Source organism: Nelumbo nucifera, chromosome 4, assembly GCF_055504915.1.
Source record: "Nelumbo nucifera cultivar China Antique chromosome 4, China Antique-T2T, whole genome shotgun sequence".
Lineage (NCBI taxonomy): Eukaryota > Viridiplantae > Streptophyta > Magnoliopsida > Proteales > Nelumbonaceae > Nelumbo > Nelumbo nucifera.
This window is the reverse complement of record NC_142652.1, coordinates 75966082-75986697: the sequence shown is the minus strand read 5'-3', so window position 1 is coordinate 75986697 and position 20616 is coordinate 75966082. Positions and strand designations below refer to the sequence as shown.

The 20616-nt window shown below is 40.7% G+C and overlaps 1 protein-coding gene and 1 pseudogene across 2 annotated transcripts in view; both read left to right on the top strand.

The window, feature by feature from the left end:
• The first annotated feature begins 684 nt into the window (after positions 1-684).
• Positions 685-1518, top strand: LOC109115247 (small ribosomal subunit protein eS26y pseudogene; annotated as a pseudogene).
• Positions 1519-3342: 1824 nt separating this feature from the next.
• Positions 3343-20616, top strand: part of LOC104605023 (importin subunit alpha-4-like) — a 55263-nt gene continuing 37989 nt past the window's right edge. For both annotated transcript variants that reach the window (XM_088902547.1, XM_010269614.3), the window contains exon 1: positions 3343-3715. In XM_088902547.1, the coding sequence (XP_088758673.1) occupies positions 3500-3715 (216 nt within the window). In that variant the 5' untranslated portion in view covers positions 3343-3499. The remainder of the gene's footprint in view (positions 3716-20616) is intronic.

Sequence of the window (20616 nt, the reverse complement as noted above, 5' to 3'; positions counted from 1 at the left end):
GACGAATACCCACTAAATAGGATAGAAATTGCCATCCCTAATTACAACTCCACTTTCTATATCAAACAAGGTAGAGTCTGACTATGATGCCAAAAAGGCATATACCTATAATACTAATAACCTTATAATCAATCCATTGCTATTCATCAAAGTTCACTTGGGATTCTGATCAGCCAAAGTTCTTCGAGTATCATACTCTTTTGGCATCATATATATTATAAAGGGTAATTTTTTTAAACTACCCTTATGGTTTAATTAATTGACTAACTCTACACTTACTATTTAATTATTGTCTTGCACTACCCCTACTATTTCTGACAATTGCCTAATACCTCCCTTATATCGCTTTATCATAAACCACCCACATGTAACATCATGTGACCGTTATATTTTTTAAAAAATTATAACTTGCCCTTTTATAGTTAAAAATTCCTTTATCCGTTTGGGCAAGACAATTCTCCTCTTTCTTTCTCTTTTTTTATTTTTTATTATTTTTTTTTTATTTTTACAATGTTTTTATCTTCCCCTACGAAAACCTCCTAGGTGAGCTGGCCCCATTTTCGTGCATTGAAGCTCCCACATCTTTATCCTGTGATTCAGATGCAAAGGCACCATTACATCCATTTCCATTTTGTAACTCACTTGGTTCTCATTCTCCCATTCTAACAGAAACTCCGCCTTGCCTGTGGCCACTAGCGGTGTTGCCTGAATTGCTCGTGCTGGAAGAAGAACGGTAGCCACCATTTTTTATTTCCCTCTCCCACACGATCAAAGCCCTAACTGAAAAACAACAATACTCAACTTAAAACCACACGATCAAACATCTAAAATTACAATAAAAGGATGTCCTAGACAAGTATCACGGACTATGTTTCGCTCCATCGCCCACTCCTCTCCCCTTCGAGTACCAGAAGTCTTCCAACAATGATATGCAAGAGGAGAAACGGAGGACGAAACAACCATGGAAGGGACCATGTTAGGTTCATCCGCTGCTCTAATTGCAGCAAATGCTGACCTAAGGACAAGGCAATCAAGCGATTCCTTGTCAGGAACATCGTAGAATATGCTGCAGTTTGTGATGTTCAAGAAGCTAGCATTTATGATTCCAAAGCTATACACCAAGATGCAGTACTGCGTCTCCTGCGCGATCCACTCTCATGTGGTTCGTGTGAGGTCTCGAACCGACCATCGCAACCGTGAGCCTCTGTAGGCTGCAGCGTTTCCGGCGCAGGGAGGACTTGGGCAAGCCAGGACAAGCTCCACGAGTAGATGTTGCCGCTACTCCGGGCCGCACGTGAGGGGTGCTCAGTGCTCTCAACTCAATTCACTAGGCTTTATAGTTTTTTGTTTTATTTACATTAAGTAAATGTAGTCGATTGAGAGTTGATTTTGTTGATGGGATTTAACCTACCTACAAGTTCAGAATTCAGTGATAAACATTTTGACAAACAAAAAAACGGGGAGAAGTACAGACACATGCCTAATGCAGATTTGTGATTTACAATGCAGAGCTATAAACATTCAAAATGTCAAAAATCCCTATTCTATACACCAATGCCTGTGGATGGGCATCAATTCCGAACTGACACCCACCCCAACTGTACTTTAGGCCTAAAAATTTTGGCCCTGGGCTGAACTGTCATTCTCCCCCCAAAGACAAGTATCATGGATCTCCTCTCGTTCTTTACAATTAGAAACTAATCGGAGGCCCCCTAAGGAAACCGTCTCGAGGCGCTCTTAACGAGCAAATAAAACACAAACGCATGCACCACCGCTTTATATCTTAAGGGAATTTTAGCGAAAACGAAGACAGAGACAAAAACAGGGATCTTAAATTTTTTCTTTTATTGGATTTTATTTTAAAAATTTAAGGAATAGTAGAGGATAAATTTAATATCTTAAATCGATATCAATTATCAGAAATAATAGGGATAATGCAAGACAATACTTACAATTATCATAAACAATAGGGATAATGAAGGATAATAAAAAATTTGCCCTTATAAATTGTATGATAAAGAGAAAGTTTCTTAAATTACCCTTACAGTTTAGCTAATTGATTAAGTATACCCTACTGTTTGACTATTGTCTAATGCTATTCCTATTGTTTTTGGAAAACTACCATTACCGTTAAAATATTAACGGAAGGGCTGAAATGCCCATTTAGCCCTTAAGTCAAATTGAAAGCTCCTTTGGTTCTTCTTCATTTTCCTCAGTTTGTCTTCGCTGCTCAGGTCCAGATCTGGGTTCCTTCACATGAAATGAGGTGGGTAGGTATAAAGCTTTGAACAAATACAAAACAGCACCAACCTCTTTCTCTCTCACTCTCTCCCCTTCATTCTCTCTCCCTCTTGCCCCTGTTTCATCATCGTCATTGCTGCAAGTTGCAGTGGTGGCAGCAGACCTCTCCACATCTAGGTTTTGAAGCTTGTTGAAGATGTCCATGGTGTGCTTTACCAAAGCCGACTCCGCTTACACGATTCTTGATGAAATTAATTACCATATAATAGACGTTTGATCAGAGCTCCACCCAGAAATGCCCAAAAACCCAAAAAACCCACCAGTGACAATTCCCATTGGTTGAGTCTTTTTTTCCAACTGATTCCATTTTAGTATCGACAAAGCCCTATCAAAGGTAATTAGTCAACATTTAAACATTGCTTGGACGGTTGCCGAAGAGCCATGTGTTGCCACTGGTTTGAACGCCGAAGAGTTGATTCCATCTCCGGTTGTTAAATGAAAGCTAGGGCTCTTGTCATTCTAGCCTAGGACCCACAAATCATTGTTGGTGATGAAACAGTTTAGTTGTTCTTCCTCTCGTCCCTATTTCATCACTGCTGGCCCTTCTACATCCATGCTTGAATGCTACAGAGTGGAGTTGCCTCTGTAGGGAGCCGTCTCTGGTGAGATTGAGGCTCGGAGAGAACCAATGAAAAGAGGAATAACTTTTTTTGCCATCAAGATGGATTTTTACTTCACCACAGAGTGGAGCTTCTGGTTTTCATTGGCAAATTGGTAGGAAGTGCTAGTGACTCTTTAGAAGATAGTGAAGGAGGGAGAGGGATGAAGGGTAAAATTGGGTTTTAAAAAAATATTTATCACGAATATTAAAGAATGCTAACAGTAAGAATAGAGTTAGTCAAATATTAAAAACAGTAAGAGGACGATAGTCAAACAATAAGACTATACTTACTCAATTAACGAAATCATAAGAGCAGTTTAAAAGATTTACCCTATAATAAACTCCAACAGGGGTATAACAGTAAATTAAACCGGTGGGGATGGACCGCGGGCGGGGGGGAGCAGAAATTTTATACTCTTATACTTACAAACTTACAATTCATAGATCAATCATTGCCTCACTTGTTCGACTCCAGAACTACAATCGTCAAACACGCTTTCTTCCTTTTCCTGTCTTCCTTCATTTCTTTTGGGGGATTTCGTCGAACACCACAAAGAAGTAAGAAAGAGGAGCTAAACACTAGACGAGCGAGCAACAATGTCTCTTCGACCCAGTTCCCGAACCGATGTTCGCAAGAAATCCTACAAGACTGGCGTTGATGCAGACGAGGCTCGGCGAAGAAGGGAAGACAATCTTGTCGAGATCAGAAAGAACAAACGAGAGGACAATCTCCTAAAGAAACGCAGGGAGGGGCTTCTTCAAGCCCAGCAGCCTGCCGAACTTTCTCAAGCCACTTCTGGAACCGAGAAAAAGGTATTCCTTCTTGTCTTCAAAAATTCGGTTGATGTTTGTTTGTAAATGTTCGATGATTTGATCTTTTTCCGATTTTCCAAATTCTTACGATACGATGATTCCTGATTCTGCGTTTATCGGTTGTATTTTTATTGTTTGTTGTTTTTGTCTGTTCCAGAGTCGATTTTTTTTTGCTCTGTTTTAGTGTTGTTTGAGAAATTAATTCCTTATACTATTCCTTTTCATTTTTCTCTTTCCTCCGTTACCTGAGGTTGTAGATTGATGTATTAAGTTCTAATTTTCAAGAAAATAAAAGAACATTTCTAACATATACCCAACTTGCAGTTATATTTTTATTGTCAACCTCTCTTTCTCTCTCTATGTTAGTATCTGGATTCTAGAGGGACGAGAGTAGTGTTATTAGATTTAGATAAGAATTATAAGATTTACTACGGAGTACCATCTAGTAGTAATTGTTCTTTACTTTTTTCTCTTTTGTAATTGTTAATGTTGCAAACTTACATGTTTCATACAATCTTCATTTATTACGCTAACCTTCTGAAGCACAAAAAAGGATCCAATTATCTTATTAAGCAAAAAAAAAAAAAAAACTCGGGGATGGTTAAATAGGCTCTTTCTGACAAATGGCTATGGATGTTCAGTGAAAAAATAAAAGTTCATGGATAAGTGTTATTGTGGTCGAATATGGAAGATCAAACATTGGTTGGGTTAGTACTGAAAGTCCCACAATTGAAGTCTATAAAGTTGAGCAGTTCTTGAAAAACAAACAGTTCATCACGAAAGGGTTTTGTTTCCCTGTTAAAATGTACAATCTTCGGTGTCTCAGGTGCTTTTTCTTTTGTCCAATTGTTTGCATTATTTCATTCACCTTGTACCATAAGAGGACTGAAAATCTTCCCTTCTCTACTCCTGGATTCGTAAGTAAAGCCATCACTTAAGCAGATCTTGAATCAACAACACTGGTAATGCAGTCAGAAGGTTTTACTTCTATTTTGTAATGGAGTAATTGAACCCTGAGGTTGTTTACTTGACAAAGCACATGAAATGAGTACGTAACTTAAAACTAAATTAGAATAACAAATAAAATATCTGCAAATTATACCAAGGGACTTAATTAACACAGTTCCAAAAAATATGAAACCCCCTTCCAAAAGGGAATTAATACCCAAGAATCTATCTCCTGGTTTGATAATCAATAATAAATAAGCAGCCAAGATATCTAATAAATAGTTTTAGAAGTTTAAGTTGGAGGGTCTCACCTCTGATCTCGGTCTACAATTGATAAAACTCAGATTAGATGTTTGTATAAGTCTAGATCCGAAGAAAGAGAAGAAGAAGAGGGAGAAGAAGGAGAAGAAGAAGGAGGAGAGAAAAGAATTGTCTCTGCCGAACTAGAGAGAAAAGTTACTCTTCTCTAGTCGTCCCTTCTTTTATTTACTCTTCTAAAGTATACAAGAATTACTATTGTGCCCTCACTTAAGTGAGATCCACATCAGCTGAACAAATATATATAACTTAACATAAAAAGTCTATACTACCCTTCTACAACCGACTCTAACACTCCCCTTCAAGCTGGTGAGTATATGTTATATAGTCCCAGCTTGTTACATATGTAGTCCACTCTTCCCCGATTCAACCCTTTGGTAAACATATCTGCCCATTGATTTCCTGTGTTCACATATGTTGTACTTATCACTCCACTAAGCACCTTCTCACGTACAAAGTGACAATCCACTTCTATATGCTTCGTCCTTTCATGAAACACTGGATTAGAGGAAACATGAACTGCAGCTTGATTATCACAGTATAGCTTCATAGGAGTGTCAATCGAGTATCCCATCTCCTCTAAGAGATGCTTCAACCACACTAGTTCGCATGTTGTGTGTGCCATAGCCCTATATTCAGCCTCTGCACTGCTTCTTGCTACCACTGTTTGCTTCTTGCTTTTCCATGTCATTAAGTTCCCACCAAGAAAAGTGCAATACCCTGTAGTGGACCTTCTGTCAGATATGGAACTGGCCCAATCAGCATCCGTGTATCCCTCTATCTCAAGACTTCCTCCACTCTTATATAACAAACCGTGACCTGGAGCTCCCTTCAAATACCGCACAATCCTTAGGATTGCTTCCCAATGTGGAATTTGAGGATTCTGCATAAACTGACTCACTACACTGACCGCAAATGAGATATTAGGTTGAGTGATGGTTAGGTAATTAAGTTTACCTACCAACCTTCTGTACCTTCTCGGATCCTCAAACTCCTCACCTGCATCACTACCCAATTTAACATTTGGTTCCATGGGTGTTTCAGCTGGTCTGGCACGCAACAACCCTGTTTCTTCTAGCAGATCAAGAACATATTTCCTCTGGTACAGATTAATACCATTCTTGGACCTCGGTACCTCTATCCCTAGGAAGTATCTTAATTTTCCAAGATCCTTTGTCTGAAAGTGATCATGCAAGTAAGTCTTCAACCTGTCAACCCCTGGTCTGTCACTGCTTGTGATAACAATGTCATTTACATATACCACCAAGAGAATCTTCCCATCATATGATTCATAGTTGAATACAAAATGGTCAACCCGACACTGTTTCATTCCAAACTTCTTCACCACTTCACTAAATCTCCCAAACCATGCACGGGGAGATTGTTTAAGTCCATAAATAGCCTTCTTAAGTCTACATACCTTCTCACCCTCCCCCTGAGCAACAAACCCTGGTGGTTGCTCCATGTACACCTCCTTAAGGAGATCACCATGTAAAAAGGCATTCTTGATGTCAAGCTGAAACAAGGGCCAATCAAACATAGCAACAAGAGAAATCAGAACACGAACTAACCCAATTTTGGCGAATGGAGAGAAGGTGTCCATGTAATCAATACCATATAGCTATGAATAACCTTTGGCAACTAACCGAACTTTCAACCGTTCAACACTCCCATCAGGTAAGTATTTAACCGTGTACACCCACTTACAGCCGACAACATGCTTACCAGGCGGAAGAGTGGTGAGGTGTCTCACGTATGAGTACGAGTCAGGGCTGAGAGTTCTTCTTCCATTGCTTGGTGCCACCCTGGAGAAATGAAGGTTTCCTGGACATTCTTGGGAACATAGACAGAGGATAACATAGAAACAAGTTGACGATGGGAAGCCGAAAGGTGAGATACAAAAACATAATTGGAAATGGGGTGGAGAGTGCAATTGCGTTTACCTTTTCACAAAGCAATAGGGAGATCAAGATCAAAAACCGGGGGTGGGACAGGGATGGTAAAAACTGCCAGATCTGGCGACGGTGATGAAGCTGGAGGAGGAGCCGGTGCTTGACGATGTGTATACACTTGCCGGATAGGTGGTCATCCCGCAGGTAGCTGCATTGGAGGCAAAGACTGGGTCACAATTGGAACAAGGGGAACGGGGTCCTTAATAGGAACGGGAAGAGGAGGTGATGGCAATGGAGGAGATGAAGTATCCGACTCAGAGAAGAAAGGAACAAACTCAAAGAATGTAACATCAGAACACACAAAAGAATGCCGAGAACGAGGATTATAACACTTATACCCTTTTTGAGTCCTGGAATAGCCAAGAAAGACACACTTAGTGGATCTAGCATCTAACTTGTCCATTCCAGGCCCAAGATTATGAACGAAATACACACATCCAAAAACTCTGGGAGTAAGGGGAAAATGAGACAACCTGGGAAACAAAACAGAGAAAGGGGACTAACCTTCAAGGATAGACATGGCCATGCAGTTAATAAGAAAGCAGGATATAAGCATAGCATCACTCCGAAAGGATAGACATGGCCATACACCAATCTAACTGCATGTAGAGTCTTAGTCGATTTACTAACATACATTAGGTTAAAGGGAAACTTGGGAACATATAAAACTGATGATAGGGATAATGAGTCTATGTCAACATTACCAACACCACATATGGCTGATGTAGAGACATTGGAAAGAGTAAAAAATTGGGATATGGAGGACGGAAAAATGGATGAAAACACACCTGGAGTCCTAGTCATATGATCGGAAGCTCCAGAATTTATAATCCAACGGGAAGGTGTGGATGCTAGACAAGCCGTACCTGAGTGTGCAAGGGTAGCCGTGTTCTGTTGAGATGTACCCTGAATGAACCGCTCATACTCATCCCGTGAAACACTCACCATCTCCTTTCTGGAAGCATCTATAGATGTAGTGGGGATCTGATCAGTAACTTGAGATTCTTGTCTTGAATTACCACCATTTACAGCTGCATGATTTGCCCAGGTTGAAGGTGGGCCATGTATATCATAGCAGAAGTTGATAGTATGTCCCTCCATACCACAATGAGTACACATTCTCTAAGTATTACCACGTCCTCTACCACGGGCTCCCCCTAAGTCTCGACTTCTAACATGACCACCACCACGACTATACATTCCACACCACCACGACCATACATGGGTCCACCACCACTACTACGGCCAGGTTGACCTCCTCTACCACCACGACCTCCCCCTCTCGTAATTGCAAATGCAGACCTATCCGATATAGTGGAAGTCTGTGGGTCCAACTGAAATCCTCCGAAGACGAGCAAACACTTCCTCAAGAGAAGGAAGAGCAGATCCACCTAGTATCTGTGCCCTTACTGGTTCATATTCAGAATTGAGCCCTACTAAAAATCTGGTCACATCTAACTGCTCTCTCCTGTTGTTGTTGAATTTTGACATCAGGTGTAAGAGGGTGATAAACATTCAGCTCATTTCGTAGATTTCTCATACTTGCATAATAGTCCTCAAGACTCTGATTCTCTTGTTGCAAATTGAAGTACTCTTGGTACAGTTGATAAGCCCTAGTAGTGTTATCTTGTCCAGAATATAGTTTCCTTGCATGTAGACCTGTTCATGGGCCGGGCTCGGGCCGAGCTTTCACTTGTCACTAATGAAAATATACTAGGCCCGAGCCCGAGCCCGGCCCTGGTAAAAAGCCCGAAGCCTGTAGCCCGACCTAATTGAAAAAAAAACAATTTTACCTATTCAAAATAGAATTAAAAATTCAGATATGGGCCTACAAGATGGTATTTTTCCCTTTTTTTTATATTTTAAAACACAATTTTACATTCTTAAATAAAAAAATTTATTCAAATGGACATAATCACATAACTAATTTTAAGTTTAATATTAGGTCGGGCCGAGCCGGGCTCGGGCCAGGCTATTTTGACAAAACCCGAGCCCGGCTCGAATTTATTGTGGGCCGGGCTTTTTGGCCCGAATTTAAGCCCGCGGGCCTATAAGAATGTCCAAGCCCGTCCGGGGGCCGGCCGGGCCAGCCTGTCGGGCCACCCGGCCCATGAACAGGTATACTTGCATGACCCCAGTGAAGGGATGAGAGATCCATCGTATGGACGCCCAAAGAATGCGGAATAAGGGGGCGAATTTCAAAAATTTTTCTCTCCCTTCAACTGGGAATCGCATTCCCTATTTTAGAAAATCATATTTTCAAGGATCATTCTTGAACCATAAACTGAACCAGATCTGAACCAAAAGGAGTAGGAGAGGATTATACCTGATACGGAGAAATAGTATTTCCCAACGAAGGTGTTCACGCCCAAGGAAGGATCCAAAGACTGCTCCCACTAAAGATGGCGCAGTGCAGGATGGAGCAGAATCAACAGTGTTCTCCAAGAACTCTGTCCTTCGCAAGAATCAGCAGGATGGCACGTGAGCACAGCTTCCTATCAATTCTTTCTCAAAGAACTGATGTCAAGATCGAATCTTGACTTCTCCCACAACTGGAGATCGAACTGGCAAACAGGGTGGCAAGAACAGGGAGGCGGCAAGAGAGTATTCGCAGGGTGCAGAATTCTCTCTTCTTGTGAATTCAGCACTGAAGAAAATCTGATTGTGTGTGTTCTAAAGGCTGCCGCCCCCTCCTTTTGTTAACTTAAAAGATCAGCTCCTAATCCAATTAGGAGCTGCTTATCCAAATCATATTTGGATAAGACCTCTTTTAGGTGATAGGGATAAACCCTTATCTTATCTGCAGATTAGATTGGCTTTCTTCTAATCTCATTAGGTGGTTTCTAGATCTGAATCACATTCAGATCTGGACTCTATGAGTGGATAGGGTCAAGACCCTATCCTATCTGCTAATCCATCTCAGAATTCGCCCCATTATTAACTAATAAAATAGCCCAGTTCGAAATGGGCTTTAGGCTCATTAAGCTTATATGCTCACTTAACCTTCCTAACTACTGCCCAGTTGGGCTTTCTTGTATGGCGTGGGACCCAAGCATTGATCTACACATCAGCCACATGGGTTCGGCCCAGCCTTTGTTACAAGGCCTGGCCGAATACACTGTTATGGACAGTGCACCATCTGAAACCCATCAAATGGGCTCTATGGGCCCAATACTTACCCTAAGTGGTCCTTGGGCCAAGCCACCTTGTAACACCCAGGGACTGTGGGCAGATGCGAGATTAGCCCATCAGGCATTATCCTCAATGGTCTTACACTTAACCTCTCAGCCCATAATGATCATACACTGCCCGACAAGAGAGGACCTCTCCCTCGGCTGCAAGGAATAGTGTTGCACTCTCTACTTATATGGATCCTAGGAATTAAAACCTCTTTGCAAACCTTTTAGAAACCATAATATATATACTTTTATATCTTATATAAAATATACTTTGCAAAACAAATCTCAACGATTGAAATCGGCTGCCGGCAGTCTTGGTTTCCATCAGTGAGAGTGCATCCCCGATCATTACCTTTGTCCGACAAAGGGGCTGATCCTGTCACTATGATCACCCACTCAGATGAATTCTCGGACTGTCCCAACATACCCAGGTTTTGACCCCCACTAAGGATCTCACTGAATGGTACATCAAAGACAGCCCAATCTGACACCTAGTGCAGTATCATAATCGAGTCTAGGGGTTGGGTGTAACTTTCCAGTTTTGCCCATCAATCTCCAAGGTCCAGGGCAATACTGGAAATCTGGTCTAGTTCATAGATTCAATTAATCCTACACTATATGTGCCTAGGGTCTCACCCTGGCAGCTGAGACAGGCCACCCCAACCGACTTGGTGGCACTACAGTGTCAGCCTTGTCAGGATAGGTCTCCCCAGATCGACCCACTGGCTGTGAACATTCTAAACTAACACGAATCTCATTAAGTGTCCAGTTTAAGGGTATTACACAGAAACATACCAAGGGAACATGAATCAAATATGCACTTTTATTCATTTACAATAAACTCATAAAGTATATCATTCTGATTGAAGTTAAGGGCATACAAAACTGTCTAACACCCAGACCTCCTTGGCTGTATCTAAAAACATGAAGTTCACACTGATTTTGGGCTCCATGCTGTTCCATAGCCATGCCATAATTTGAGCATCCTCTTGCTCTCATTCATCATATACCGGAGAATCAATTGGGGGTTTATCTTCCCTCACATGCTTCACTTTCTTTTTGGCTTTAAGGAAAACTTCAACAGACTTAGCCCAAGGGACATAATTCTCACCATTCAGTTTTATAGAGGTCTTCTGCACATTTAGATAATCAGAAGGCACCATCACACTTGATTTGCATTCACTGCTGTCTCCCATGACTGCACAAGGAAAAAAGGGAGAAATTGTACCACTAGGTTATCACTCTACTGCCCTAATGAATCACCACACTACACACGAATGACTGAGCCCTACTAGGGTTCCTCGTATCATAGGTTTCAGCAACAACACTCACAACTCTTCACCACTATTAGCAACAACACCACTGCTGCCGTCTACTGTCAGCACTAGAAACCCTCACAATACATCTCACGAATAGGATATTCAGTTCTGCAGCATAAAAAAAACTTGCTACATAACACAACTTGATTCGAAGATCATGTACCTGTCAAGTAGAGGGTACCAAGTCTGCACTGTCACCATCACAAAACCAGCCCTCTTCGAACTGCCGAGTAGAGGGTTTTCTACCAACCACACAAAACCACAACAACTGCACTCATTGGAGGCATAGAAACCCCTAGAAGGAGAAAACGACCAGTCCTTTTCTTTCTTTATGGAAATTCCTAGTGATTAATGGGAATTCTGCAAAACCGTAGAACAGAATGCGCAGAACAGAGAAAAGAAGAGATGACTGATCTGAACTGATTATCGTGGCTCTGATACCATGATTAAACTCAGATTAGATGTTCGTATAAGTCTAGATCAGAAGAAAGAGAAGAAGAGGGAGAAGAAGGAGGAGAGAGAATTGTCTCTGCCGAACTAGAGAGAAAAGTTACTCTTCTCTAGTCGGCCCTTCTTTTATTTATACTCTTCTAAAGTATACAAGAATTACTATTGTGCCCTCACTTAAGTGAGAGCCACATCAGCTGAACAAATATATATAACTTAACATAAAAAGTCTATACTACCCTTCTACAGCCGACTCTAACAACAATCTTGAAAGCAACTGATCTATGCTAATTTTGATGTTTTTTTTTTTTTTTTTTGTGAAGCAGTGCTCCTGCTAGACCTCACCCATTCTGTCAGCAATATGGCCATAAATACCATAGGTGACATGTCATTCAGATAGATCTGGAGGCCAACAAACACTTTGGGGATAATTTCTTTTCTTTCTTTTTTCTGTTTTTTTTTTTTTTTTCGTGAAGCAGTTCTCCTGCAAGACCTCATCAATATGGCCATAAATACCATAGGTGCCATGCCATTCAGAGATGAGTGTGTGTGTGAGTGAGCAATATGGTCATAAATACCATAGGTGCCATGTCATTCAGATGTGTATGGTCATAACTACCATAGGTGACATCTCACTCAGATAAATGGTCAACAAACACTTCGGGGATAATTCGACTCAGATAGACGGTCAACAAACATAAATACCATAGGTGCCATGTCATTCAGATGTGTGTGTGTGTGTGTGTGTGTGTCAGCAATATGGTCATAATTACCATAGGTGACATCTCACTCAGATAGACGGTCAACAAACACTTCGGGGATAATTTTATTAGGTAAGGATGGACTATGGAGCAGGCAGGCTAATTTGTTTCGGTAACTTTTTCCCTTCTTAGTTTTGGGTTAAAATGTTTCTCTTATTGAATCAGAAAAAATATAAAAAACAGAGAACCTTTCTTAAATGACATTAGATTTGCAAGAGTTTGCCTTGTTGGTGAGATAGCATATCCAATGCCATCAAAATCAAAGCAATGGATAAGTTTGCCACCTAAAACTTAGGCTGCAAGAAAAGCACTGGACTTGAAACATCCAACATTCATACGATCTAAGAACTCTCTAATAAGACTCTTAAACCAAATAATATGGAACTCCAATCCAATGGGGAAGACTGCTATCCAGTGACACAAAACCATGACATGGCTAACCTGTTGAAGGATACCAACAGTACCAAACTAATAATGCAAATTTCTATGAGCTTCTTAAGGGCTTTTCATGCCTTTCTCCAAGGATCTAGGAACAAGTTGGATGCCCCTGCATCATCCAGGTGGATGGTGGATCTTTAATTCACTTAGATTTCTTGATTAGGTCTTGGTATTACATAGATACAAATCAGTACTTCTTGATGAAAATTCTCCAAAATGTCCCTTGCAACATTATTTAGACCCCGAGAATCCTTATACACTGAATCCCCAATGTCAGATAGGAGATGGTCCTGCTGAGGAGAGGAGGCTGATTTACCTTTGAAAGTGTGGGTGTTCCTTTACTCACAATCATCATCATCATCCAAGCCTTATCCCAACTATATGGTGTCAGCTACATGAATCCTGTTTCACCATTCTGTTTTATTTAATGCTGTATCCATTGTTAAATTATGGGTGCTTATTATCAATTCTTACTACTTTTGCCTATGTCCTTTCTAGCCTATCCCTAGCCCTTCTAGCCCTTTCAACTTACAACAAATCACTTCTTCTTATGGGTGCTGTTGATGGTCTTTTATGCACGTGACTAAATCATCTTAGTTTACTTTCTCTCATTTTATCACCTATTGGAGCTACCTCCTAGGTTCCCTTGGATGATTTCCTTATTAATCCTATTCTTCTAGTTTTTCCACTCATTCATCTTAGCATATGCAATTCTGTCACTCTTTGTTTTGCACATGTTGTTTCTTGACTGCCCAACACTCTGCTCCGTACAACATAGCTGGCGTTACAATTGTTTTAGTGTTTTATAGAAATTTCCTTTCATTCTAAGTGGTATTCACCTATCACAGAAAAATCCGGATGCACTCCTCCATTTGCCCCATCTTGGTTTCCTATCCTAAGTGTATCCTGATTTGCACTCCTATTCAATGATTTAAAAGGCACGCCTAGGAGCACAGGCGAGGCACATTTTAGGGTATGCACCTCGCCTAGGTCCAGGTGTAGCATTTTCAAAAGGCATGTGCCTAGTGTGCTTGATGCACCTAGGTGTGCGCTTGGTGTGCCTTGTGCTTCAGCCCAGGCGTGCGCCTTTTGAAAAGATATTTTTAAGAGACTTGAAATTATAAAACCTTTTTTATAGAGATTAAGAATTTTGTTGAGTTATTGGGCCGACTTTATTTATTTTTATTTACATAACTTAGTTAAGAAGTTATTGGGCCTTAGGCCCATTAGTTTATGTTAAGTGTGTTTTTCAGCTTCTTACAAGTAGCTGAGTTACTAAGGGCATACTTGTACTTGTACACTCTTTTTTATGAGTATATAATTAAAAAGAAAGGGCGGTCAAACCTAATTTTTGGCTTCCTCTCATTCTCTTCTATTTCTTCTTTTCTTTTCTAGTAGAAACTTTTCCCTTCTTCTTTCTTCTTTTTCACAAAGTTCATATCGAAGCAACTATCAAAACTTTTCTACTTGGTATCAGAGCAAGTTTCAAGACTTCTTGAGCTGCTCCATCATGCAGCCCTAGATCGGTTGACTGCATGATGAGGTGAAGGGATGATCGAAGACCTCAGGAAGCCTAGTTTTTGGATTTTTTGGTGGAATTACAATCCCTTGTAGCTGGTCTAGGGTTTTACCCCAAAATCAGGAAGAACTGGAGAAAGGGGAGAGAGTCCTGTTTTAGTAGGACTCTTCAATTTTGACCTAGGAAGTGGCACCCTAGTTTTCTAGGGTTCCTTGGAGCTTTCTGAAGGGGGTGGTTTAAGTCCCACCTTTTGGAGGCCTCTGGAGGGAGCGACAACCTCTTCTCTCTCTCCTCCCTCACCTACGGAAAAAGGGAATCTTTGGAGGGAGGAGATTCTAGGGTACCAGAAGGGTGTTTGAGGTGTCTAAAGGAGATAAATACCTCATTTTTCATCTGAAGTTGATTTCCTAACCCTTTTTGGGAGTTATGGAGGGCTATGGAGTTGAAAACAAACCAGGAAGTGAGATGAGACAAGGGAGAGGAGGTGCTGGAGACCTTTTTGGGGCTGGGACTATCACTACAGTTAGGTTAGATGGTACAAACTACTTAGAGTGGTCACAATCTGCAAATGTGGCTATTGGTGCTCGTGGGAAATTGGGGTATGTCATCGGCGAGGAAAAGAAACCCGAAACTAACTACTCCCGATGGGTATAGGAGAACTATACGGTAATGATTTGGCTGTGCAATTCCATGTTGCCCCATATAAGTAAAAACTTTTTATGGGCTAACACAACTAAGGAGATTTGGGATGGAGTTGCAGAAACCTATTCATAGAAGGGAAATGTTGCTAGAGCCTACCAATTGAGAAACCAGGTAATTGCTATCAAACAGGGAGATAAATCTGTTGCTATTTATTTTTCAGCCCTCAAAACCTTATGGTAGGAGATAGATCATTTGGAGACTATGGTTTGGGAAAATAGCAAGGATGCAACAACTTATCAGAAACTGGTAGAGAATAGGGTTTTTGAGTTTCTAGCTGGACTTAACCTTGAGTATGACATTGCACGGCAACATATTCTTTCTAGAGACAGTGTAACTCTTTCTTAGGCATATGCCTTTGTGTCAGGAGAGGAGAGTAGGAGGAATGTGATGATGAGGAACCCAGGCCTTGAGCAGTTAGCTATGGTTAGCACAGTGAAACCTAAGCAGAGTGGAGACAAGGGTGGAAATGGACTTAGGAAGGAAGATAAGAAGGATATGATCTGTGACTTCTGTAAGAAGCCTAAACATATCAGAGATACCTGTTGGAAGCTTTACTCTTACCTTGTGCCGAGTTGACTCAGAAACAAGAAGGGAAATGTGAATATGGCAGTGACTAGTGACTTATTAGGACCACCTACTATAGCTTCCCTAGAATCCGTTGCAGCAGATGTAGTGAGGGTCGAATTGGAGAGATATGGGCGGTTACTAAGTCAGAGAGATACAGTTAGCCCTAACCTATTATTAGGTGGATAGCAAGGTATAGGTGCATAGTTTTCAAGGCGCCAAGGCGAGGCTAGGCAACAGGGGGGCACCTTGTCGCCTAGGCGCCCGCCTAGGCGATGGAGTTTTTTAAGTGAAAAATACATATCCTAGGTAGTTCCCTAGGTTCCATAACCATCTTTCCTTAATAACTATCCATAATCTTCATAAGAAAATTATAAACTTCATGTTTATGTCTAGAAAATCAACATATTTATGAGAAGAAAAAGAAGAAAGAAAAGAAAATTAAAAAAATATGGGGACTAAACCCCTATTTTTGTTATAGGAAAAGAAGAAAAGAAAAGGTGGAAGAAGAAGAAGAAGAAGAAGAAGAAGAAGAAGAAGATGTGGAGGAAGAAATGTGTTGATTAGACAAAACTTTAAGTTTTTTCCTTATTGGTTCAAATTCTGAAGTCTTTGAGGGTTCAATACAACAACTAGCAATGTTATTGTTGATTAAACCCTAACAAATAAGAAAATAATAAAAAAAATTAGTTTATAAACACAAAAAATGAATACTTTTCTTTAATAATGTCTATTTTATAATTATAATCTCAAAAAAGTAACAATTGAAGGGATGGAAGATCCATCATATGCAGGGTGGCTGGGCGAAATTTCAAAAATTTCTTTCTCCCATTCGGGAGTCGTATTCCCTAATTTAGAAAAATTGCATTTTTCAAGGTTCGTTCTTGAAACAAACCGGACCATATCTGAAACCAAAAGAGGGAGAGGGATATACCTGATATGGAATCCACGCAAGTAGCTCCTAACGTAGGTGTTCATGCCCAAAAAGGTCACCAAAACCCGCCTCCACTGAAGATGACACATCTTATGGTGAGGCAGGATCAACAAGGAGGTTCTTCAGCAAGAACCCTAATTCTTCAACAAGAATCATGTAGGGTGTGAGCACGACTTCAGATTGCTTCTTCTAGCAAGAAACAATATCAATATCTAATCTTGATCAGTTCCAAGAATGGAGATCGAACTGGGTAGGGGAGGCAAGAGCATAGGAAAAAAACGGTAGAACAATTCACCTATTGAGGAATTCGCCCCCTTATTTATAACCCTTTTAGGATCAGCTTCCTAATCCAATTAGGAAGGAGTTTCTTGATCCAAATCTGATATTTGGATCTAGACTCTTAAGTTGATAAGACTTATCTTATCCTATTGTTGATCCTAATCAGATTATAAACTAGATTCACCCCCTTTTAATTAATCTAATTAAACCCAGTTCAAAATGGGCTTTAGGACCATTAAGTCATATGGCTCACTTTCCCTTTTAAATGCTGGCTAGTTTGGCTCTCTTTGTATGGTGTGGGACCCTAGCATTGATCTCCACAAAAGCCATATGGGTTCAGCCCAGTCTCTGTTACAAGGCCTGGCCGAATTCACTGCTGAAGATAGTGAACCCCTGACCCCATCAGTATGGGCTCTTAGTAGGCCCAACATTTACACTAAATGGTCCCTGGGTTCAGCCACCTTATGAAGGCCCAAGGACTATGGAGTTATGTGAGATTAGCCCATCAGGTAAAAACCCTAAATGGTCATACACTTAACCTCTCAGCCCGTAATGATCAAACACTGCTGACAAGAGGACCTCTCCCTCGGCTACAAGGTACAGTGTTGCACTCTCTACTTACATGTATTTCGGGAATTAAAAACTTTTGCAAACATTTTGTGAAACCATAATATATATGTATATCTCTATATAAATATATTGTGCAAAAACAAATCTCAACAAGTTTGAAATCAATTGCCGGTAGTTTAGGTTTTCATCAGAGAGAGTGCATTCCCTGATAATTCACTTTGTCTGACAAAGGGGCTGATTTTGCCACTATGATCACCTACTCAGGTGAGTTCTCAAACTGCCCCAACATACCCAGTTTGGGGTACGGGGCAAAGTGTTTAGATCAGGCAATGCCAAGGAATATTTTGAAAAAACTTGACATCATACCTATCAGAGCATGGAACAATCCATCAAAGCAGCTGTTCATACACTCCACAACAGAATGGTGTAGTAGAAAGGAAGAACAAACACATTGTGGAAGTTGCAAGAAGCCTGGTAATGACCTCTACTCTTCCAGTTCGTTTTTGGGGTGATACAGTTCTTACAGTGATTTTCTTGATTAATTGGGTGCCTTCTCGTGTTCTTGGATATAGCACCCCGTTCAACCTTCTTTTTCTTGAGGGGGAGATGTTCCATATTTTTTTTTGATCAGTAAGATGTTCCATATTCCTTTAAGGGTATTTGGTTGTATATGCTTTGTCCATGTTCTTGGTCCTCATCGCTCAAAACTAGACCCTAAGGCAAAGAAGTGTGTCTTCCTTGGGTATGTAGGAAACCAGAAGGGGTATTGTTGCTATTAGGGGTGTCTATAGTTCGGTTAACCGAACCATGGGCATATTTTGCAAACCGAACCGGTGGTACCAGTTTTTCCATTTCTCTAAGTCGAAACTGAAACGGTACCACCGGTTAACCAGTCCGCCGATTTCGATTTTTGACTTGTTCGGTTCTTTGTTTTTTATATTTATAATATATATTATATAAATATATGTACAATATTATATTATAAATAATAAATGATATATAATATATTATAAATATTTTAAAAATATATAATATATTTATATATAAAACATAGAAAATATGTGACATATATTAAAAATATAAATAAAATATACATATAAATATGTATACCGGTCGGTTTGGTTAATTGCCGGTTCTTTTATAGGTTAACTGAAAAACGAACCGGTCCTTCGATTTTTCAAAAATTCCAAACCGAAACTGAATTGGTCGGTTTGGTTAACCACATTTTACAGTTCGGTTTTCTCGGTTCGGTTCAGTTTTTCAGTTTTTCATGGACACTCCTAGTTGCTATGACCCAGTCTCTGGGAGTTGGTATATTACTATAGATGTCACCATTTTTGAGTCCACACCTTTCTTCCCCTGGGGTTTTTCTCAAGGGGAGTGTTTTTGGGAAGTGAGCGATCTATACCACTTCTAGTTCCAGCCTTTTTGTCCACTCCAGTGTCCGACCCACCTATTTCACCCACTTTACCACCTCCATTACGTCCTGTTTCTCAGTGTTTTGCACGATAGCATCTGCAACTGCACAGGGAGGTTGATTCCATAGTAGAAAAACCCATATCACTTTCTATCGACTCCTCAGAGACTTCGGGTTCGACTAACACTGATCTAGGTATGCCCCTTGCCTCTAGGGGTAGATTCGAGCCGAGACGAGCCGAACATTTGAGTATTCGAGCTAAACTCGGTAGGCAAATGCAAGGCTCGAGCTCGGTTCGAATTGGAAATATAAGCTTGAGATTGGTTCGATTACAAAATTCACAGGTTCGAGCTCGATTTGGCTCGAGCTTGATAATGAACCGAGCTTATTCGAGCTCGAGCTCGAACTTCGAAGTCCCAACTCCTATCTGTAGAGAAGAACCCCAAATCAGAAATATCCTTTGGACCTGCCGCTACCGGCGCTCTTGTTGGTGATGATAACTGCTTCAAGAAGCAGAGAAAGGAAGGTGCAAACTGTTGTTGTTGGACGTCGGTTGTGAAAGCAGTGAGAGGAGAACGAAAACCTGTTTTTCTGCACCTTTTCGTGTATTTTGTAATTGTAGCAGAGAGATCCAGAACCAAAGGCGTCGAAACTCTAACTCTGAGAGTTGAGAGCTGAGAACCTGAGACCAGAAGGCTCCTCAATCCTCCCACTTTCAATAACTAGCTGAGAGCTGAGAGGGTGAGACCGTCGACCGGTGAGAGCTGTGGCCTGTGAGAGCAGAGCTGCAATTGTAGAGGAGAACGAAAGCCTGAAAGTCAAGGAAGAAAAAGAAAGGGTTTAGCCGCTTAGGTTTTTTGATCGAAGAAGATGAAATATTTCTCCCTCTCTAGTCTTGAAGAAGTATACTATTTGTAGGGACCATGGTATAATTGTGTCCCTACCTATAAAATTTTCTAGAAAGGTATATATACTTATATATATAATATATATAATATAAATATATATGCTGATATACATATATGAGGTTCGTTAGGCTCGCGAGCCTAACGAGCCGAGTTTTAAAATGTTTGAACTCGACTCGATTGACAGACGAGCCATATATGAGGCTCGTATTCGGCTCGAAGTTTGGTTTGGGTCGAGCCAAGTCGAGCTTTTCACAAGCCGAACTCGAATAGCTTGTGAAAAGCTCAGTTCGTGTCCACCCCTACTTGCTTCCTCTGATGGTTTAGATCCTATTGATACTATTAACCCCATTGCAGATGACCTTGACCTTCCTATTGCACTTAGAAAAGGGAAGAGAAAGTGTACTGCTCATTGCATTTCACACTATTTCTCCTATAGTGGACTATCTCCTTCCTACCAGGCCTTCCTTTCCTCCCTTGACTTCGTGTCTATACCCAAGGGTGTTAGTGAGGCTCTCTCCTAACCTGAGTGGAAGACAACTATGCAAGAGGAAATGAAAGCTTTGATTAAGATTCAGACGTGGGAGATTGTGGATCTACCAGAAGGCAAGGAGACAGTTGGATGCAGATGGGTTTATAACAGTGAAAT